General features: G+C 49.1%; 1 protein-coding gene and 1 long non-coding RNA gene across 3 annotated transcripts in view; one reads left to right on the top strand and one right to left on the bottom strand.

Annotated features, from left to right (window-relative positions):
- LOC131381168 (uncharacterized) overlaps nt 1-22,467 on the top strand; it is a 67,287-nt gene that overhangs the window by 28,167 nt on the left and 16,653 nt on the right. The window lies entirely within an intron of this gene.
- Nucleotides 1,931-21,436, bottom strand: CLDN14 (claudin 14). 2 transcript variants are annotated; one of them, XM_032175371.1, is made up of 3 exons: nt 20,809-21,436; nt 18,692-18,881; nt 1,931-3,085 (listed from the first exon to the last, which is right to left on the bottom strand). In XM_032175371.1, the coding sequence occupies exon 3, from the start codon at nt 3,002-3,004 to the stop codon at nt 2,285-2,287; it is 720 nt and encodes a 239-aa protein (XP_032031262.1). In that variant the 5' UTR covers nt 3,005-3,085; nt 18,692-18,881; nt 20,809-21,436; the 3' UTR covers nt 1,931-2,284. The 2 variants fall into 2 exon arrangements, with proteins under 2 accessions (XP_032031262.1, XP_032031266.1); XM_032175375.1 differs by lacking the exon at nt 18,692-18,881.

Here is a 22,467-nt window from a genome sequence, read left to right as displayed (position 1 = left end):
GAAGAGTCATCTGTTGCCTGGGGTCTAGAGGTTCATACAAAACAAACAAGAAGCCAGAAGCAGTGGCTCATGCTGGTAATCCCAGCACTTTGGAAGGCTGAGGCAGGAGGATCATTTGAGGTCAGGAGTTCAAGACCAGCCTTGGCCAACATGGCGAAATCCCATCTCTACTAAAAATGCAAAAATTAGCCGGGTGTGGTGGCATGCACCAGTAGTCCCAGCTACTTGGGAGGCTGAGGCAGGAGAATCGCTTGAACCTGGGAGGTAGAGGTTGCAGTGAGTGGAGACTGCGCCACTGCACTCCAGCTTGGGCACACAGAGCAAGACTCCATCTCAAACAAACAAACAAAAAAGAAATATCTAAGTATGTGTACAGCCGTTCCTTAAATCCTCCACTCTTCAATATTGCTAGGAGGCCCCTGAGAGATTTTATCACAACATAGTTTATTAGGTATAAATGGCAGAGCCTAAAGCAATCAGAAGAGGGCTGCCCGGTGGGCACATGTTACCGGTGTGAGCCTTGGCCAGTGGAGAAGCAGGTGCCTGACCCAGTCAGGCCAGGAGGAGGCACCAAGTCAGGAGAGCATTAGCAGGCCTCAGGCCTTGCTGATTCCGGGGCTCTGGGCTGTGGGCTGCCTGGCCTGCCCTTTTGACACCAGTTCTCAAGCCTCTTGACCACTGTACTAGAGCCTCCCTGGCACTGAAGCCAGGGTCTCAGCAGGCCACACAAGCAAGCCTGGCCAGCTGGCTGCATGCCTGCCACTGACCCACTGCGGCTCTTCCCTGCACGCAGTGGCTGCTGGAACCTTGACTCCCAGACCGCTGAGAATAGAGGGACTTCACGTGACAGCCCCTCTGTGTGTAGGTCCCAAGCCAAGGCCTTCCATGGAGTGAGCTGTTTCCTTCCACATTCAGAGCCTCAGGTTCGGGACAGAGGCATGAGCCGGTGCTGTCCGAGGTGGGCCAAGGACATGAGCCCATGTGGATGTGAGAGCAGGCCCAGGCTCCCTGGGCTGCTGGAGTGTGTGTGTCACCATGTGACTTAGATCACAGCCAGCAGGCATCAGCAGTGTTCTCAGAGCCATCAGGCCTCCCCCAGCTTCCCAGACATTTTTCGCAGCTGCAGGAACAGCCACAGATGCTAGGACCTGTTCTCATGGCAGCCGGGACTGGCCACCCCAGAAAAGAAGCCAGTTAAGTCCCAATGGGGCCCTTGGGGGCAAGTGGCGCTCCTAACTGGGCTTTTTGCCAAAGCCTAGAAAGCTAAGACACCGGCCATGTTTCACTCCATTTTTCCTTTTTTTTTTGAGACAGAGTCTCACTCTGTTGCCCAGGCTGGAGTGCGGTGGTTCAATCTCAGCCACTGCAACCTCTGCCTTCTGAGTTCAAGTGATTCTCCTGCCTCAGCCTCCTGAGTGGCTGGGATTACAGGTGCCCACGACCACACCCAGCTAATTTTTGTATTTTTAGAAGAGATGAGGTTTCACCATGTTGGTCAGGCTGCTCTCAAACTCTGACCTCAGCCTCCCAAAGTGCTGGGATTACAGGCATGAGCCCCCGTGCCCGGCGCCGTTTCCTTCTGACTCTTGTTTTCTTACCGCTGGGGACCTACTGCTCACAGGAAGAAAACGACATCGTCTTTATTTTGTGACTTCTGGCAACTATCTTTTTCCAAGGAAGCCCCTTCCCTTCTGCCCTGCCTCTGAGCTCAAGCCGGGATGCAGTCCTAGTGTTTTCACGCATCTGACAGATGGAGATCAGCCCCATCCTCCCCCGACGTCCCCTCCCCGCATCAGAGTCAGAACTCCACCGTGCTGTGGTCAGCGCGGCGCACGGTCCTGCAGCCCTGAGCCCCAGTGGGCTCTGACTGTGGTTACCAGCGCCTTAGGAGACAGAATAACAGTCTGGCAGCAGAAACAGATACTGTCCGTTTCATAAACAGCCACATCCACAAGGTTTATTCCTGGATCACAAACCAACCCCACTGACCAAACTCCCAAATCCCTTTGTATTAAACTTGTTATCAAATCACCCACATAAATACATATAATAAATACAAAAACAGACAGGATTTTTTTTTCAGTCTTTGGTATAGAGAGCTTTCTCCTCCTCTTATTTCCCCCTCTGTCCCTGTGCTCTAAAGACATTTCCTCGCATTCACATTATTTCCTCGGATACAAAAATTGCCCAGAAGTAAACTTTGTGCTGGAACCCCTGCCTCCATTGACAGTCCTGCCGGGGACCCAGCCCACAGCGGCCCAGGGGAGAGGCAGGCCGTGGGGACTCACACGTAGTCGTTCAGCCTGTACCCGCTGTGCGTGGCCGAGGTCACTGAGGGGGCCCGATTGTCTTTGTAGGCAGCCGGTGGCTGGTAGGCAGGTGCAGTGTTTGCAGTGGTCGTGGTGGCCCTGGGCGGGGCCTGGTAGGGCCTGTAGGGTGCCTCGTCCTGGCAGGACAGGCAAAGCAGGGTGCCACCAATGAGCGAGAGGGACGAGGAGATGAAGCCCAGGTACAGGGCCTGGCCAATCTCGAACTTCATGCCGCTGGGCAGCAGCGGGTTGTAGAAGTTCTGCACCACGTCGTTGGTGGTCCAGGAGACGGCCACCATGCACAGGAGGCCGGCCAGGATGAAGAGCGTGCCGCCGAGGATGGCAAAGGTGGTCTTGGCGGGTGTGCCCTTGGCACAGCGCGTGCACTTCATCCCGATGACCGCGCAGGCGCAGGCTATGCCCGAGAGCAGGCAGGAGATGACCATGAGGGCACGGGCAGCCTGGAGGTCTTGGGGCAGCGCCAGCAGGGACCGGTAGACCTGGCACTGGTAGATGCCTGTGCTGTGCCACACACACTCCATCCAGAGCCCTTTCAGGTAGGACACGGCCGTGAGGATGTTGGTGCCCACGTGCGCCGTCCTCCGCCAGTGTGGCAGGATGGTGGTGATCAACGTGCCCACCATGCCCAGGAAGCTGAGCAGGAAGCCCAGGAGCTGCACGGCCGTGCTGGCCATGGTGCGGCTGCCTGCCTAGGCCAGCCGGGCAGCTCCCTGGGCCCTCGGGGTCACGCCGCTCCTCAGGTGCCAGCCGGAGCCCTAATGAAGCCGAGGGAGGCGGGAGCAAGGAGAGAAAGGAAACGGGTTAAAGATTATCTCATGCACTTATTTCTGTCACCGAAACCAAGTTTTTCATAGGCGGTTGGTGTGGCAATTGGCATGTTCTCAAAAATAGTTTCTGAGACTTCACTGGGTGGGAGAATAACTGCTTTCCTGGGAAGGCGGGATCTGAAGGGATGACAGTCAGACGCTGCCCTCAGGCAAGGGCTCCAGCCATCTGCCAGAAGTTCTGCTTATGTCCACCCTTAAGCACTGCTGCTGCATTGGCATCTCCTGTCCCTCCTGGTTCATCAGTAACCAGGAATAACAGTTGTTAAATCAACATGTGTTATTCATGTCTTGGACTGACAGTGCTAAGGTGTGTGCCAGCTGTGACTTAGAATATAGCCCTGGGCGGTTGTCAGGATGAAGGGTTTTCTGAAGTGGGCAACTTCCCCACCCACGTGCTCAGGCAGGGAGAGGTTTAGTGCCCTCGGCAGGTCAGATGCTGCCTTCAGAATTCCAGAGCTGGATGTGACCTAGAGATTGTCAGCTGATGCTGGGGCAGGAATTTCCAAGGTCACAGCTCCTCAGGAGCTGTGGCAGGAGCACGGGCCAGCATCCCTCCTCTCCAGCACGGACCTCCGCTCCCACCATGCTCCCAATTCGCTATGCCCGCTTGTGACTGGTGAGGGCTGTCTGAGGGTGACTTTATTACAAAACAGAGGCTGCTACCTGGCTTTCAGGGATATGGGAATGCCGAGCCCTTTCAAAGGCTTTTAAAGAATTCTTAGCATACCAAAATCCAGGACACTTTTTCGGGACAAGGACCCAGCACCTATATAGGGCCAGGCATATAGAAGACACTAGGGGCCGGGCGCAGTGGCTCACACCTGTAATCCCAGCACTTTGGGAGGCTGAGGCAGGCAGATCACCTGAGGTCAGGAGTTCAAGACCAGCCTGGCCAACATGGTGAAACCCCGTCTCTACTAAAAATACAAAAATTAGCCGGGCGTGGTGGCAGGTGCCTGTAATCCCAGCTACTCGGGAGGCTGAGGCAGGGAATCGCTTGAACCAGGAAGGCTGAGGTTGCAGTGAGCCGAGATCATGCCACTGCACTTCATCCTGGGCGACAGAGTAAGACTCCATCTCAAAAAAACAAAACAAACAAACAAAACACTAGGAAATATAGAAGGAAGGAAGGAAGGAGAGAGGGAAGAAGAGGAGGAGGGAGGGAGGAAGGAGAAAGCAAGGAAGGGGGAGCACAGAGAAAGGAAGGAAAAAAAGGAAGGGATGAAGGCAGAAAGGGAAGGGAGTGGAAGTCTTGAGTGGACACCACTAGCTTTTCTCTCCTGCCTGGGGCAGGCAAGGTAATCAGCGAGACCGTGCATTAGCAGCGAGACAGAGCATTACGAAGTCCCGGCCCTGGCTGCGCCCATCCAATGGGCGACCTGGGACTCAGCTTTTTTTTTTGGTTCTGAAGGGAGAAAAGGGAAGCATCTCTGCTGATGACAAGTCACTTCAGCGTCCCAAACTGGCAAAGAACTCAGTAGGCAAAACCTGCTTCTTCTTCTGCAGAGAGCTGAGTCTCAGTTAAGCAGTGCAGGCTGCAGGCAGGAAAAGTGGGGCTGCAGGGTGTTGCCCATGAGACCCTGGGACGTTGTCAAGAAATCCCCAGTGGGGCTCAGCAGCTCACGCCTGTAATCCCAGCACTTTGGGAGGCTAAGGCGGGTGGATTGCTTAAGGTCAGGAGTTTGAGACCAGCCTGGCCAACATGGTGAAAACCTGCCTCTACTAAAAATACAGAAATTAGCTGGTCATTGGTGGTGTGCATGCACGTGTCATCCCAGCTACTCAGGAGGCTGAGGCAGGACAGTCGCTTGAACCGGGAGGCGGAGGTTTCAGTGAGCCTGGATCGTGCCACTGCACTCCAGCCTGGGCAACAGAGCGAGACTCTGTCTTGAAAAATAAAATAAAATAAATAAATAAATAAATAAATCCCCTACTAGATGTAAATCACTTGGTGAGTACATAATTAATAACTGATGCTTCCACTGGGAGTCTAAACCATCATCTTGCTAATTTAAAAACATATACTGGGTTTAAATGCTTTGGCATTGTAGGAGGTAATTGGTTCTGTCCTGGTGAATGAACAAGCAAAAATAAATAATAACAAAACAACGTGGTGCCTCACAGGACACGGAGTGGACTGAAGGGGTGTCCAGGTGATAGGGTTTGGATTTGTGTCCCCACCCAAATCTCACGTTGAATGGCAGTCCTCAGCGTTGGAGGAAGGGCCTGGTGGGAGGGCGGACCTCCCCCTTGCTCTTCTTGTGATAGTGAGTTCTCACAAGATCCGGTTGTTTAAAAGTGTGCAGCACCTGCCTGCTCCCCCCTCTCTCTCTTCCCCCTTCTCCAGCCATGTCATGCCTGCTTCCCCTTTGCCTTCTGCCACGATTGTAAGTTTCCTAAGGCCTCCCCAGCCACGCTTCCTGTACAGCTTGTGAGAGCCAATGAAGCCTCTTTTCTTTATAAATTACTTATAAATAAGTCTCAGGTAGTTCTTTGACTCAGGTTGCATTGCGAGAACGGACTGATACACCGAGTATTTTTCTGCTGCTGTTTTTCTGCTGCTACTTTGGATGACTATTTGTTCACAGCCCAGAATTTGCCACACCCACTATGCACGATGCTGGCTTTGCACAAAGCCTTTCTTCCCTCCACTCAGCAAGCACTCACTCTGTCCAGGGGCTGGGGACACCATCACAGTCCCTGCTAGCCAGAGAAGGACAGCGGCCAGCTGTCCTATGGTCACTGCCCTGGGGGAGGTGCTGGCAACAAGGCCAAGGTGGCCACCCTGATAGGCACAGCCAGAGGGGGTGCCAGCGGACCCACCCTACACCCTGAGCACACCGATGGCACCAGCTGACTGGGCCCGAGCACGGTTTGAACACTGACACATTTCCTAGTTCATTCCCAACAACCTAATGTGGCAGTGACTGTTACCATCCCCTTTTTACACATGGGGAAATGAGAGGAGCAGAGGATGAAAGTTCTATGTCTGGCCTGGCTAATGTTCTCCTTGGTGTCATTTCCCCTTTAAACACTACCTGCTTCAATGACATAGGACTGAAGTTAGTGTAAGGGCTGAGGGATGGTGTAAGCAACAGATTCTCCTTCCTACAGAGATCTCAGAACAGTGGCCTTGCCCCTTTCGCAGTGGTTTGGGCAGCCAGGGCAACCAACTGCCCTGCTTTGCTAGGGACTGAGGGGTTGCCCAGGACAGGGACCTTCAAGGCTGAAACTAAGACAGTCCTAAGGAAACCAGGACCAGAGGCTCTTCCAGGTGCCCAGATCTCCGAATGGCCTCTGAGATCTCTTCCTGCCCTGCTTTGAGGCTGCCTCAAGGCTGACGGCCACACAGGATGTCCCTGGTCCAAGCATGACGGGGCTTCTTGCAGCTCTCACTGTCAAGGTCAATAATTAAGTATACAGACCCTAAAGAATGTGGCTTAAAAGCCAAGCCCATTAGGCTAGGCAAGTGGACCAGAGGTTTATTGGAGGTCTAAATATTTATGGAGAGCAATGATGGCTAATTTTAGAAACCATTAGGCTGCTATTTTTAAACGTGTGCTATAAGGATTTACTAATTTAAGAAGTGAGTGTTAATGAGCCCCCAACTCCCAGACACAAGCTCCCCAACCTGCTCTCCTTCTTTCTTACCAGCACCTGCTACTGGCATTAGGTAATAATTCAACTTCCCTGCAACTACTTTTCACTTTGGGGCCTTTCAAGGGAAAAACAACTTTAACTGAACACATCTCCCTGGAAGCCACATAAAATTCCTCCCTGATGCTCCGGAAGCGCCCTGCCCTACAGGGCTGTTTGTATAGGAAGGAACTTGCCCGAGCTTGGCCTCCCAGGGGGAGCAGCCCATGCAGGGCTGAACTGGTGTTCACCTGTAGGCTACCATTTTCCTATAGCCACCTGTGTGCATGTGGGAAGATTTGCTAGAGAGATACGGGTCCAAAACAAATAGAGTTCCAAGCATCAAGCTCTAGAAAGCCCTCGACAAGCTGAGTGGTGGTGGGAAGGCAGAATCTAACAAGATGTGTTAGAGGAATCAGTGCTGGGTCCTGCATGTGGGTTCACAAAACCCCAAAAGTACAATCCTGGGTGGGGAGTATGTGGCTTAGCCGCACATGAGAGCAGGATTTAGGGCTGAGTTTCCCGGCGACAGCATCTTGGAATGCTGCATTTGCAGGGTGTCTTGTGTGGAGGACACAAATGTCAAATATGTTTAAGAAAACCTGCGTGACCGTAGGACTTCTCATAGCTGGAAACATGTCAATGTGCACTGTGACTGTCCCAGAAAACGTCTCATGTGCAGCATCCGCTAAACTTGTTTGACTAGAGACACCCCCCCTGCCATCCCCTTTACCAAAGAACAATTTGCAGTGAAATCACTTTGGCACAATAACTTGGACTTGGCAATGGTGAGATAGACTGGGTTGCTGTATTAGTTTGTTCTCATGCTGCTATAAAGAACTGCCCGAGATGGGCAATTTATAAAGGAAAGAGGTTTAATTGACTCACAGTTCCGCAGGACTGGGGAGACCTCAGGAAACTTAAAATCCTGGCAGAAGGTGAAGCAAACACATCCTCTTTACATGGCAGCAGGAAGGAGAAGAATGAGGGCCAAGCCGAGGGTGAAGTCCCTTATAAAACCATTAGATCTCGTGAGAACTTACTCACTATCATGAGAATAGCATGGTGGAAACCACCCACATGATTCAATTACCTCCCACCGGGTCCCTCCCCACGACACATGGGAATTATGGGAACTACAATTCAAGATGAGATTTGGGTGGGGACACAGCCAAACCATATCATTCTGCCCTGGCCCCTCTCAAATCTCATGTCCTCACACTTCAAAACACAATCATGCCCTTCCAACAGTCCCCCAAGGTCTGAACTCATTCCAGCATTAACTCAAAAGTCCAAAGTCCAAAGTCTCATCTGAGACAAGGCAAGTCCCTTCTGCCTATGAATCTGTAACATCAAAAGCAAATTAGTTACTTCCTAGATAGAATGGGGGTACAGGCATTAGGTAAATACCCCCATTCCAAATGAGAGAAATTGACCAAAACAAACAGGCTACAGGCCCCATGCAAGTTCGAAATCCAATAGGGCAGTCATTAAACCTTAGAGTTTTGGTCGGCTTCATCCCCAGCAGAGAGAGTATCAGAAAACGACAGAGCTGTAAAGAATTTTGAAAATCTGTGAAAGGCACTTGTGAAATGCCAGAGCTGCTATAGGCCCTTCCAACTGGCTCTGGTTTCAGGATCACCAGCTCTGAAGGGAGAGGGTTTTTCTGTGTGTGTCCATTATAAACGTTTATGTTGTCTCCCTCTGTTTTCTCTGAGCCATGTTTTTCTTTAGGAAAGCAGGGTTCTGGAGCACACAGTAGGGTGCCCTCGTTTTGCTCACCTCCTGGCCCACCTAGACCCCAGCTGCGTCAACTTTGGCTCCAAATTAATCATCATTTCAACAGCAGTGGCCACGGGGATCGCCTGGCCAGGACTGAGGGGTGGACACGTTGTTTACCAGGCTGTGTCTTGACTGCCTGGAGTCCCTCCCTGGGCATGTCTGTTTCATCCTTCACTTTGTCCTATCTTCTGAAGTCCTTTCTCTAGTTCTTCAGGGTGTGTGCTGGGGCCTCTGTCAGTCCAGGCTTCTTGGAGGGGTGCGGGGGTGGGACGGGGCCACCCTATCTCACCACTGGTCCAAGTGACTGAGCCAAAGTGATTTTACTGCAAGTTCTTCTTTGGTAAAGGCGGTGGTGGGGGGTGTCTCTAGTCAAATAAATTTAACAGATGCTGCATATGAGACCAGGCTTCTTGGAGGGGTGCAGGGATGGGATGGATGGGGTGTTTGAGTCCCTTACTGTCCTTAACCCTCAGCAGTCTCACCTGCTGCTGTCACCTCATCCCTTGCAAAATCAGCCCCTGTGATGAAAGCTTTCCTATGGACATGCACTGCTCCATGGCCCTTGTCTACCCACCTTAGTGAAGGAAACGTCAGCCCCAGATGGGAGGGGTGCAGGTCATCAGTGGGGAGCTGGGGCACATGCCAGGTGTGGTGGAAGTTTCTTTACCCAGAACTGCTCTGAGCCCTACTGTGCAGGTAAAGAGTTGGAGGATGTGGCCACCAGTGCCTTTTGCCTGCCATGTGGTCTGAACGGCTCTCGAGATGTTTGGGAACGAGCCATTATATATGTTTGCCCTCAAATGCTCTGACATGATGTTGAGTCCATTATAGAAACAGCGTAAAACTTGATTTGCTTTCTGTAAACTTATTAGAGAAAAATGAAATGCCACCTTCAAATGAACATAGTCATTGGCCCTTGAAATAATGAAGAGTTGCTTCGACGCTGATGTTCAGCCACTTAAGAAAATGTCTGGTTCAAAAACCTGAATGTCCTCACTGTCACCCCAACCAAATGGCCTCTTCATTACTGTCTAGCTATTTCATAAATGCTTTAGGCTGGGGATGGTGGCTCACACCTGTAATCCCAGCATTTTGGGAGGCTCAGGTGGGCAGATCACCTGAGGTCGGGAGTTTGAGACCAGCCTGGCCAACATGATGAAACCCCGTCTCTACTAAAAATACAAAAATTAGCCGGGTGTGGTGATGCATGCCTGTAATCCCAGCTACTTGGAGGCTGAGGCAGGAGAATCGCTTGAAAATTGCAGTAAGCTGAGATTTCACCATTGCACTCTAGCCTGGGTGACAGAGTGAGACTCTGTCTCAAACGAAACAAAATAAACAAACAAAATCATAAATGCTTGAATTTAGGAACTAAAAATAAACTCAAGGGAGATTTGGATTCATTTAGATGAAACATATTAGCAAAACTACCCAACATAGAGAAAAGAAAGTAACTCTTATGCTATGATGTATCTGCATGCAATAACTTCAACTAGTATTGCTTTTTTCTTTTTCTTTGTTTTCTTTTCTTTTTTTTTTTATTTGAGACAGAGTCTCACTTTGTTGCCCAGGCTGGAATGCAGTGGTGTGATCTCGGCTCACTGCAACCTCTGCCTCCCAGGTTCAAGTGATTCTCCTGCCTCAGCCTCCTGAGTAGCTGGGATTACAGGCCCCCACCACCACATCCGGCTAATTTTTGTATTTTTAGTAGAGATGTGGTTTCACCATGTTGGCCAGGCTGGTCTTGAACTCCTGGCCTCAAGTGATCCACCCACCTCCGCCTCCCAAAGTGCTAGGATTACAGGTGTGAGCCACCATGCCCAGCCTCAACTAGTATTTCCTAAGGGCATCTTGGACACTGTGTTTCTTAATCATCTGCAAAACAAATGCATATCTTTTCAAGAAGCTTACGGATACTTTAGAGGGGCTATTTTTAGCACATCTTCTTACAGAAATATGTAAGAATGATGAGAAAGCGATCAAGCAATACCTTGGAAAAACCACTTCATATTCATTTCAGATGGGCTATACTGTGGAGTGTTGGCTCTAAAAATAAAATTTCCTTCATTACTATTCCAAACTTTCTGTAACTTTCCTTGGGTTATTTTTCAGATTGGCAGGCATCTAGATTTTAAATGTATGAGGACTTTCTATACCATCCGCATAGAGTCTTCGATGCAGTCTTTCCATGAGAGGCAGAGACGGGATACTTACATGACTACGACTTATTACTCTCATGATAGTTACTGCTTGCTATTGTTATTTAGGAAAACCAGTGTGAAATATCTTACTCAAAATCACACGGAAATGACACGTTCCATGAATTCCTCCCCTCTCTTTTGGATGAAGAAATAAAAGTCTATTTTTTCTTATAACAAGAACTGATTCGAAGAAAAGTTTATGTTAATACAAACGAAAACCATGGTATGCAGTTAAATGCTAGCAGAGGCTATTTTCAACTCAGTAAGATTGAATGACCTATTGATGTACCGAAAACTACAAACTTAAGTTACAATGACCACAAAAATTAAAACCCTTTCCGGAGGCATTCTCTCTCTCATTTCAACTCACCAAATTTCATTAGAATTCATTTAAAATGCAGTAGATCAACATTTAAAAATGAAATGATTGAGTTTCATTTACTTAAATACATGGGTGCCTTTTCAGAGCGATTTTTCCTGACAAGACAGTCAGGCAGGCTTGCTATGTTGTTGTTCTTTTTCATTTTTCAAGGTGCAGGTAATTAAAAACTTGCCATCTGAGATTTTAAAAAAAATACTAGAAAAGTAAAACAAAAACAAAAAAACAAAACCCAAAAAAACCCAGGTGGACATACAAACATTTCCTAAAGCCTTAACTGATTATTGGATGACTTATGGTTAAATGTTCTGTGGGAACACTTTATCTAGTGGATGCGATGGATTGACCTGGTCCCCCAAAAGAGATATGTTGAAGTCCTTCCTGCTCCCAGTGCCTCAGAATGTGACCTTATTTGGAAATAGGGTCATTGCAGATGCAATTAGTTAAGATGAGATCATACTAACATAGAGTGGCCCCTAAACCAATAGGGCTGGTGTCCTTATAAGAGGATGGGCATATGAAGATGGAAATAGAAAGAACATGTGCAGACGGAGGCAGAGAGTGGAGCCAGAAGTTACCAAGCCAAGGAACGCGGAGGATCGCCAGCAACCCACAGAGGCCCAGCAGGAGGCCCAGGACAGATGCTCCCTCACAGCCCTGGAAGAAACCAGCCTGCCCACACCTTAGTTTCAAGCTTCCAGCCTTCAGAATCATGAGAGAATAAATTTCTGTTGTTTCAGGCCTCCCAGGTTGTGGTGCTTTGTTATGGCAGCCCCAGGAAACAAACACAGCAGAGTAGCTGAATGGCAGCACGGGGAATTACAGAGAAAACGCTCGGCCAGGCCCCATGGCACACGCCTATAATCCCAGCACTTTGGGAGGCTGAGGTGGGAGGATCACTTGAGCTCAGGAGTTCAAGACTAGCCTGGTCAACATGGTGAAACCCTGTCTCCACTAAAAATAAAAAAAAAATTAGCTGGGCATGGTGGCTCAAGCCTATAATCCCAGCTACTTTGGAGGCTGAGGTGGGAGGATGGCTTGAGCCTGGGAGGCACAGATTGCAATAAGCAGAGATTGTGCCACTGCACTCCAGCCTGAGTAAGAGAGCAACATCGTATTTCAAAAAGCAAACAAACAAAAAAACCTCATCTGCGATTATAAGAACTGGGTCCCCTTCCAGGACAGGCATTGAGTGTGATCTGGTGGCTTCACATTTGTCATTGATAAAAACAGGCCAAGTACAGTGGCTCACACCTGTAATCTCAACATTTGGAAGGCCAAGGTGGGAGGATTGCATGATTCCGGGAGTTCGAGGCCATTCGTGAGCAACATAGTGAGACCCTGTCTCTACAAAAACAAACAAACAAAAAAATAAACAACAAAGCCATGGTTAGCTTCACGTCCCAAAGTGTGGAGGACAAAATCTAAGGAAAAGGTAGAGGACATGGAGAGAGAAGAATCTGGAAAGTCCCCTGCAAATTTGAAAATTCAAGTGCAAACACAATCTATAGTAAGTAACCCATATAGCAATCAAATGACTCAGCTTCTCCAGGCTTAAAAAGTGTGTGAATTCGCTTAGCTCACAGAGAATTTGAGGGGGCTCATGTCTCCAGCTTGTGTGCAATTGGCTGGGGTGTACCCAAATTGGTGACTGACCTTTTCAGGCTGGGTGTCTGGTTTTCTTAAGTCAACATGCTTGGTTTCATAGACCATAAAAGCCCCGAATTTGGGGCAGAGTCCAGATTTGAATAAGGTAACTCAGAAGCCTGCTGAAGCTTCACCTTGGAAATCCAGCAGAGCCCACTGGGCTCCCCCTTTAGTCAGGACTTACACCAAGATAGAAAAAAAAAGCAAACCCCAAACAAGCAATAGGACATTGTCACAACTGGCTGAAAACCTTCATGAATAAGACAACTATTCTGTGAATTTTGTAAGCCTCTGAAAATTATTTACTTGAGAATTGAACTGGGGATAAATTGCAGTGGTGAAAATGTGTCAAATGAAAACATAAGGCTAAGATTTTCTAATGGTAAGGAAAATACTATTAAACATGAGGTTTAAAACTCATTCTCTGTAAATTTAGCCTTTGAAGCCCAGTTGCTCCAAAGCTGTTAGTTGTTAATGATAAGAGTAAAAACAGTCATAGTTAAAGTTCCAGAGTGTTTATGATATGCCAAACATGTGCTAAGTACTTCTGTGGGCATTTAATGAACTCTTAAACACATCTCAATGTGCACGTTGCCATCCTTATTTACAGATAGGGAAACTGAGGTGTAGAAAGGTTACATAACTTGTCCAAGGTTACGTCTGGGCTGAATTAGGGAGACCAAACAGGAGGTTCTTGTGATCTTTCAGGTAAGAGATGCCAGGAGGCCGAGCCAAGATGGTGGTGATAAAGGTGGCTGCCGGGAAGAGGTCAGTTTCTATATTCAGGTGAGGCTAGCAGGATGTGCTGATGGTTTAGCTGTGGGGTGTGAGACCCAGGTGCCTAAGGTTATTGTCTTGGGCAACTGGAAGAATGGAGTTGCCATTTATTGAGAGCTTGAAGAGGGTTAGAGGTCTGGGTTTGGAGGGTGTGATGATCAATTTTATGTGTCAACTTGGCTGGGCCGTGGGGTGCCCAGATATATGATTGGACACTATTCTTCATGTTTCTGTGAAGTTAGTCCTTGGACAAGGTTAACATTGAAAGCAGATTGCCCTCCGTAATGTGGGTGGGCCACACCCAGTCAGGTGAAGGCCAAACTAAAACCAGAAAAAACTGGTGTCTCCATCAGCTCAGGCTGCCACAACAAAATACCACAGACTTGCTGGATTAAGCCACAGAAATTAATTTTCTCACAATTCTGGGGGCTGGAAAGTCCAAGACCAAGGTTCTGGCTGCTTTGGTTCCTGGTGGAAATTCGCCTGACCTCTTCTTTGCACTCAGGCAGAGAGAAATCTTTCTCTCTTTCCCTTCTTTTTAGAGCACGAATCTCATTGTGAGGGCACCCACCCTCATGACCTCATTGAACCCTAATTACCTCCTAAAGGTCCCGTCTCCAAATACTATCACATCGGGGCTTAGGGGTCCAACATAGGAATTTTGGGAGAATGCAAATGTTCAGACCATAACATGCAGCCTCCCCTGAGCAAGAAACTCTCTCCAGCAGACTGTGTTTGACCTTTATTTCCAACATCGGCCCTTCTCAGCTCTATAGCAGGCTGCCTTCCAACTGAAACTGCAGTGTCAGTGATCCTGGATCTCCAAACTGCTAGCTCACCCTGCAGAATTTTATTTTATAGATGAGGTCTTGCTATATTGCCCAGGCTGGTCTTGACCTCTCAGGCTCAAGTGATCCTCCCACCTCAGCTTCCTGAGTAGCTGGGACTATAGGCATGTGCCATCATGCTTGGCTAATTTCTAAAAATGTTTTGTAGAGATGGAGGTCCCACTATGTTGTCCAGCCTGGTCTTGAACTCCTGGGCTTAAGCAATCCTCCAGCCTTGGCCTCCCAAGGCTGTTGGAATTACAGGTGTGAGCCACTGTGCCTGGCCCACCCTGCAGATTTTGGACTTGCCAGCCTTGAGAATCATGCAAGCTAATTCCTTAGAATAAATAGACCTCTTTCTATGTAAATGCATGTCCAATTGGCTCTGTTTCTCTGGAGAACTCTGACTGATACAGAGGATGAAGGGCAGAAGAGAGGAATTTTCTTTTGGACTTGTTCAGTTTGAGATGCCTGTGCCTACTCAGCTGGGGATAACCATGGTTGCATATGTAAGTGCAGGGTTCAGGGAGGGACTGAACTGGAGAAGTCTGTTTGTGTCTCCACTGCATGGAGATGGGATTAAAATATGAGATGGAGTCTCTTAGGAGGGAGCGTTAGAGAAGAGCAGGGGCTCCAGGGCTGATTCTAGGAACCCTCCAACATCAGGGGAGGGATGAGGATAGAGGTAGGAAGAGGAGCCAGCCATGGGCTACAGGAATGGCCGATAGTGAACGGTCAACCCAGAGGAGACTGGTGAGGGAGGACAGAGCTCCATGTTGGAGAGAGCAATCTACTGTGTCAAGTCAAGTAATCTGATAAATCAAGTCATCTGAGCACTGAGAAGTGATCGCTGGATTAGCAACATGAAGGAAATTGGAGACCTTGATAAGCTCCGTTTCGGTGGAGTTGATTGGAGCGGGTTCAAGAGAGAATATGGACAGAGGGGCAGGAGAGAATGAGCCCAGAGAATTCTTTCAAGAACTTGGACCCTCCAGGGGAATCAGGAAATGAGGCAACAGTTTTAGGACGGGGTCCAGGGCCCATAGACCTCAGGATATCTGTCAACTCAGCTAGGAAAAAAAGTGACATCTTCTATTTCATCTACCTCTCACTGACAATTAGCATTTCCTTCAATCCTGAATGGAGGCAGCCACCTACAGCAATATGACCAGTGCCTGTGCCTTAATCAGCAATAGAGATCATGATATGTCGCATCACATTACAGGCGTTGCAGATACTTGCAAAGAACATTTACCACTGTAACAATTTCAAATGGTACTTATAAGATGCTTGCTAGACCTCATAATGTAATGCATTAATAAGGAAGGTCATCCATTACTAGCAACAGAATTGCACTAAAATATTTTGATAACTATGTTTTACTATAATTCACTTCCTTTATAATCCTGCATGTTATGTGTTATATTACACATTTAAAAGTATTGTGCTGAGAAGAATACATCAGCTTCGCCAGATTGCCAAAGGGATCCCAGGCAATCCCCATCCCGCCACCCAGAACAACAACACTGATAACAAAAAACAAAACCAAAAGAGTTAGAAACCTCTGCCAGTGGGATGTGTAGGCAAGAGAGGACTCTTTTGTTTTGCTGTTGTTTTGAAGATGAGAGACACGGAAGCATGTTTGCAGGCCTGAGGAAATGGTCCAGCGGGGAGGGAAACATCTGTAGGGGCAGCAGGGATCCTGTGCACACATGGAAAGACAAGCTCTGCCCAGCACGCAGAGAGCTCACTCCAGAACGGGAGGGGAGGTGGGAGCAGGAGGCTGGGGGAGATGGCAGTGGGCAATAACACATGTTCTGAGTTTGCTCCAAGTTTCTCAGGGAAATAAGAAGCAACATGACGTCTTGAGACAGGAGATGGGGGAGGAGGTGCGGGAGGCTTGAGCACAGAGGAGGAGACCACGGTCATCCAGGAGAATGACAGCAGGCCTGGACCAAGTCAAGGGGTCAAGTGCTGGTCAGTGCCGGGTGCAGGTGGGGCAAGTGGTCCTGAGGGTACCATAGACTATCGCGCCGGACAGCCTTTCCCAGCACCAGCAGCTGCACCGCGAGGGTCCCAAGTGGACAAAGGGCTGGACTGGACTTGGTGGGGATTTTCCTAGGGGAAAATGATGAAGGCAGACAGCCAAGGGAAATATGCATGCACGCAAACGTGTGAACATCATGGCGGGCTGTGGAGTCAAAGCTGGGATGGAGGGACATGAGGACACACAGAAGGTCTGTTCATCCTGGAGAAGTCACCTGGATCAATGGCTCTCCACCCTCCTGCTGTAGCCGCAGCCCTTGGAGAGCTTTAAAAAGATCCGGATGCCCTGGCTACCTCCAGAGATTCTGATTCACTGACTGGGGTGGGGTCCATGCATGGGAATTTTTGAGCTCCTCACCCCCACCAGGTGATTCTGATGTGCAGCCAGATTTGAGAACCATTGGCTTATTTATTTCATTAAAAATTATTTTTCACTCTGTTGGCCAGGCTGGAGTGCAGTGGTGCAATCATGGCTCCCTGCAGCCTCGACCTCGTGAGCTCAAGTGATCCTCCTGCCTCAGCTTTCTGAGTAGCTGGAACTACAGGTGTGAGCCTCTGCACCCAGCCCCACTGGCTTCATTGATGTAACTTTTATTATTTTATTTTATTTTATTTTTTTGAGACAGAGTCTTGCTCTGTCACCCAGGCTGGAGCGCAGTGGGATTACAGGCGCACGCCACCACACCCAGCTAATCTTTGTATTTTTAGAAGAGACAGAGTTTCACCCCGTCTAGGCTGGTCTCAAACTCCTGACTTCAAATGATCTGCCCGCCTCAGCCTCCCAAAGTGCTGGGATTACAGGCATGAGCCACCACCATACCTGGCCTGATGTAACTTTTAAAGATCCTATTAGGAGCTTTAAAGAGTCCAAAATGGTTTAACAGAGAGTCATAGTTCAGATGTCCATTCTGCTGGGCCTGCCGGCCGAGTGCAGGCTCTCTTTGGGATCTCCTGAGATGGAGACAGTTGTCCCTGGCCTGTCCCTGGAATATTGTCTCACCTACCCATAAGGCTAGGCTCTCCCACTCCCTTTGCTTGAGATCCTCTTCTCCAGCTACAATCTTACCCTCCCTCATGTGGCCCTGCACCATTGCCTTCTGCCATCTAGAAAAAGTGGTTGGGGCGGGGGGGGGCGGTTCTTTATTTATCTTGCTGCCTTCTGGCTCTTACCTTCCCAGAGCCCCATGGAAGCCTGTTCTTACAACCTGGGTCCTCTTCCTGGGACCCCAGCCCGTTGTGGGCACTGAGCCTCCCTCATTGTTAATCTTGGCCAAGAAGTTACCCCACAGGCATTTCTATTTTAATGGATGACTGTTTTTTTTTTTTTTTTTTTTGAGTCAGAGTCTCACTTTGTCACCCAGGCCGGAGTGCAGTGGCGCGATCTCAGCTCACTGCAACCTCCGCCTCCCAGGTTCAAGTGATTCTCCTGCCTCAGCCTCCTGAGTAGCTGGGATTACAGGTGCCTGCTACCATGCCTGGCTAATTTTTGTATTTTTAGTAGAGACCAGGTTTCGCCATGTTGGTCAGGCTGGTCTCGAACTCCTGACTTCGTGATCCACCCGCCTCAGACTCCCAAAGTGCTGGGATTATAAGCGTGAGCCACCGCCCCCAGCCCATGGATTACCTTTGAGAACAAATCTCCTCCTGGCCCAGTCCCCAAAGCATACAGTCACAGTGGTGAGAATATGATTGGGTCAGTCTTCCAGAAAAGCCTGTGATACTTTGATATAAAGACATTTAGAATTAATTGAGTCAGGTGTGAGATTTCAGATTGCAGAAATCCTTGTGTAAGCAAAGGCCTTGCAGATAAAGTAGTGCATGGCAGGTGTGGCTTAGCCTTTAGACATACATACAGTAGCTAGGTTGTGCATTTGCTCTGAAGAGTACCAGGCCCTGTAGGTTACCTTTGCCTGCTCTCAGGACTTGCTAGATAATTTGCAGAACCCGGTGCAAAATGAAAATACAGAACCCCTTGTTCAGAAATTATTAAGAATGTCAAGATGGCGTCTGCAGAACATCAGGCCAAGTGCAAGCCCTTCTGAGCACGGGGCTCCCTGTAACTGCACAGGTCACGTGCCCATGAAGCTGGCCCTGCCTGTTATGGACATGCCAGGAACTGGACACTGGGATTTTCCCCCCTTAAAACAATGAGTGCATCGAGTTAGGATGTTGAAAGGAACAGAGACACTCTTGCAGTGTTCTGTAGAATCGAAAATATGGTTTCATGCGTTTACTTTACCTTCATTTAAGTGTAGCCCTGATGCCTCTGCGAATATCTGCCATGTAAGAGCCTTTTGAAAACAAAGCTCTTGCCGATCTCCAGTGCCCAAGAGTGGCCACCGGTGGAAACAGACCTGCTGTTCTAAATCTCAGTTTTTGTTTCTTTCTTCTTCCAGGAAAGCTGTAGACGAGCATGCGCACTTCCACACCTAGAAGGGAACAGCTGCCTCCGAGTGGCTCGCCTCTTTGCACAAGGGGCTCAGCTCAGAGCTTCCCCTAACCCTGGCAGGTCCCCCCCGACACTTCTCTTGGGAATGAAGTGGACAAGGTAAGTGAATGAGCCTCAGCTTCTCCTGTCTTTCTTTTTACAGAGTCACCCAACAGGCAGAGATAAAGGAGGCGGTAGCAGCTTAGGCCCAGTAGCCCTCTCAGCAAATGGCCCGGAGTAGAAAATTCCCCACACGATGTTGCTGTTGGTCACCCAGTGAAAAGTCCTTGGCCCTGCCAGCCACTTGCCCTGCAAATGGTGTGAGTGAAGAAACCACAGATCAGCTGGAAGGAGGAACGTTTGGGTTTGAAAACGCCAAAAATCATTCCTGAACTGGCAAGGCTGGCCACCTGCATTTTAAAAACACATTGGTACTAGCCTTGAAAACAGACTTTTAGACTTATTATTCTGCGTAATGAAAGATCTTTTCCGATATATAGGCAACAGAATGATTTTTTAAAAAGCAATAATGGACATATTCCATTTTATTGATCTTTATCTAAAAAAAACTAACTGGAAAAGAGGAAATATTTAATAGTGACATTTTCATAGCACCAAAGGAAGAATCTATATGTCTTCCTTTTTATAGATTTTTCTGTAGATGTCTTAAGAAGCATCGAACCCATCATACAGATGGGTAAATAAAACACAGTAAGCTTGAGATATACAAATCAGATTGCAGCCAGATAAGGATGGGGGCTGGTGCTGGCTTCAAGTCTGACTAATCTTGGGCAAGCTGCTCAGCCTATTACTCACTGTCTACATAGGAATGACTGTCTACATAGGAATAGCTCCTCCCCAGAGACATCTAGAAGATGCTGAGATAATATACATGAAAACCAACAAGCCCTTTGGGAAGGATACCAGCAAATGCAAGGCGTATGCTACGGAAGTTTTATCGTCCTAACAGATAAGCCCGTCCCCAACTCCAGTGAGTGACTGAGAGACACAGGCATGAGTGCTGAGTTCAGACGACAGCATCTTTGCACAGCAGACTTCTCCTGGAAGCACATGCTGATGAGCTGTACTCTGGTTTCCCAAGACTTCAAAAATGAAACCCAGTGATTAAGAGATGTTTGGCCTTGAACACTGCAGGAATTAAAGCCAGCACCCAGTTAAAGCCAGTGAGGACAGCACTCCGAGGTTTGGGGACCGTCTCAGGACACTAATCCTGGTTCCTTTTCTATTTTGCCTGGGTCCCTCCTGCCCATCCTGGGAAGCCGTGGCAGCTGTTGGGGATGTGAGGCCCCAGGTAACTGAAGGATTAACTCACGTCTCAAATTGCATGGCGTTTCTCCTCTTCAGCACCATTTTTTTTTACCCTTATTGAGAGAGATCTCTCACATTCCCCCCCTCTTCTGCCATGCCAATATGTGTCTGTGTTGGAGGGCAGGGGTGTATTTAGGGAGGAGGAGAATGTTCCTAAGTCTGGAAACTTGGAACAGTCTGCCTGGCCCTCTTTGCAGAAAAACGAGGGAGTCCCAGCAGACAGAAGGGGGCAGTGGCGCCGAGCTCCTCGAGCTGACCCGTGGCCTCAAAACACTGAACAGATTCAGTCCTTGCTCCCAAACAGGCCTGGGAAGCGATGAAGAGTTCTGCCCAAACACCCAGGAACCGGACTGTTGTCCTTCCCGGCTCATGAGGAGCCTGGCTGCCCTCATGCCAGCTGCGTGGGGTCCTCTGGAGGCCGCCCAGACCAGCCTGCAGCTTCCTTTCCTCCAGGGGCCAGCACGGTCTCTTCCCCTGGAGAAGGCTCCGACCCCTGGCCGCATGCACATCTAACCGGCGGGGCCTCAGGGCTTCCAAAACAGATGACTGTCAACCCCAGCCCTGCCCACCCCACATCCACAGCTTCACCCCAAACTCACATGCAGAAAACCTCGAGTCCCATCTTCCTGTTCAGGTCCCTTGCCAGCCAGAGCCGCTCTGGAGCCTGGCTGGATTCCAGCTCCCATGTGCAAGAGGACTCAGCTGGGACGCTGCCGCCCTCCTGCCTTCCCTCTTCTGCTGACCGGACGCTTCCAGGATGGAGTATTTGAGAGACAATTGTCTAGACAATTACAGTGTTCCTTAGAACGGCCTGCGTGGGCACACGTGCCACTTGGTTAGCTAGCATGAGAGGAGGTGGCTTGGCCAGAGCAGACATTCAAGACCAACCAGAAATGTCATTTCTGCACTGTGGAAAAAACATGCACGATACACCTGAACCTGGGCATCTCCTTCCTAACACGCTCTCAGGATCAAGCCTCCCCTTCCCAGCCTGGCAGGGTTACAGGGCATCCATAGTCCAGCCTACACCTGCCCAGGCTGTCGGCTCCGGGTCCATTGGCTGTTCACAGTCACTTCCCTGTGTCCTGGAACTGCCTGACTGTTGTAGATTACTAAAAATCCAGAGCTCATTCCCTCCTATGCCCTGACCACCTGCCCACAGCGACTGTGTCCTCCTCTGAGCCACCACCTGGCGGTTGTCCTCACACTGCTTTGGGCTTTTCTGCTATTGAGTAACTCAGCTTCTCAGCCTTTAGGCTGCTATGGGCCCTAGAGGCATGCTGGTCGATTCTGATCAACGAGCAACTGCTTTTGTTTGTTTGCTTTTTTCTGCAACTGCAGCTGTGGGTGATTCGGATGGTCTGTTAGTGGAATGTGGAGCTGGATGGGTCAAGGAGCAAAGTGTGGAAAGAGGGACAGTTTGCTACGAGTTGGAGGTAAGAGACATGGCATACTGTGAAACCAGTGCTGACGGAAGAAGGTGACTTTCTTGGAAGGTCAAGATATTTGCTTGACAGCGATGTCCAGGAGGGCTAGGGAGAGTTCTGCTGGAAGTGAAGGCAGCACCTGAGGGTGGCTGAGGGAACTGGGTGGGGCTGGGAATGCCTCCAGCCCTTTGAGGAATGATTAGGTGATTAAGAGATGTTTGGCCTTGAAAATTGCAAGAATGAAATCCCTTGGTGGGAATGTGTAGCCGAAAGCCAGCACCCTGAGTGGCTCCAAGGTTTGGGGACCCTCTCAAGGCACAAATCCCAGTTCCTTTTCAATTTTGAAAATCGCTGTGGGTGATTCTGGAATTCAGAAGTGTGCTGAGAGCCACGGATTTGACATGACAAGCATTTCCGCCCCTTCCTCACTGAGCCTACCGCACATGCTTCAGGGCCAGGGACTTACTTGGGCTTCTGCGTGTCTTCCACAGCGTGCATCAATCCGCCAGGCTCTGGTTGGTGTTTAAAAAAAAAGATGCAGTGAAGGAATCTGGTGTGGACAAATGCCCTGGGCATGAACCAGAAGCCTGGCCCCTGTGTCCCTGGCAATGGGACGGTGAAGGACAGAAAGACAGCACATCCAGTAGTGTCAGGAGCTTGGAGCAGGCATTCAGAAGCATCTGTTAAATGTTATTGATGGAGGATTGACATAACCCACATCTGCATAGCTTTTTTGGTCTTTTTTTGGAAGTGAACAGTCACAAACAAAAACAACTTTGGTTCAGGTCATTTACAGGCCCAGATCCTCTATCCTTCGAGGTTTCCCACCAG

The sequence above is a fragment of the Hylobates moloch genome, unplaced genomic scaffold (assembly GCF_009828535.3).
Source record: "Hylobates moloch isolate HMO894 unplaced genomic scaffold, HMol_V3 SCAFFOLD_14, whole genome shotgun sequence".
NCBI lineage: Eukaryota > Metazoa > Chordata > Mammalia > Primates > Hylobatidae > Hylobates > Hylobates moloch.
Note: the sequence above shows the minus strand (reverse complement) of the source record. Positions and strands in the feature narration are given on the sequence as shown.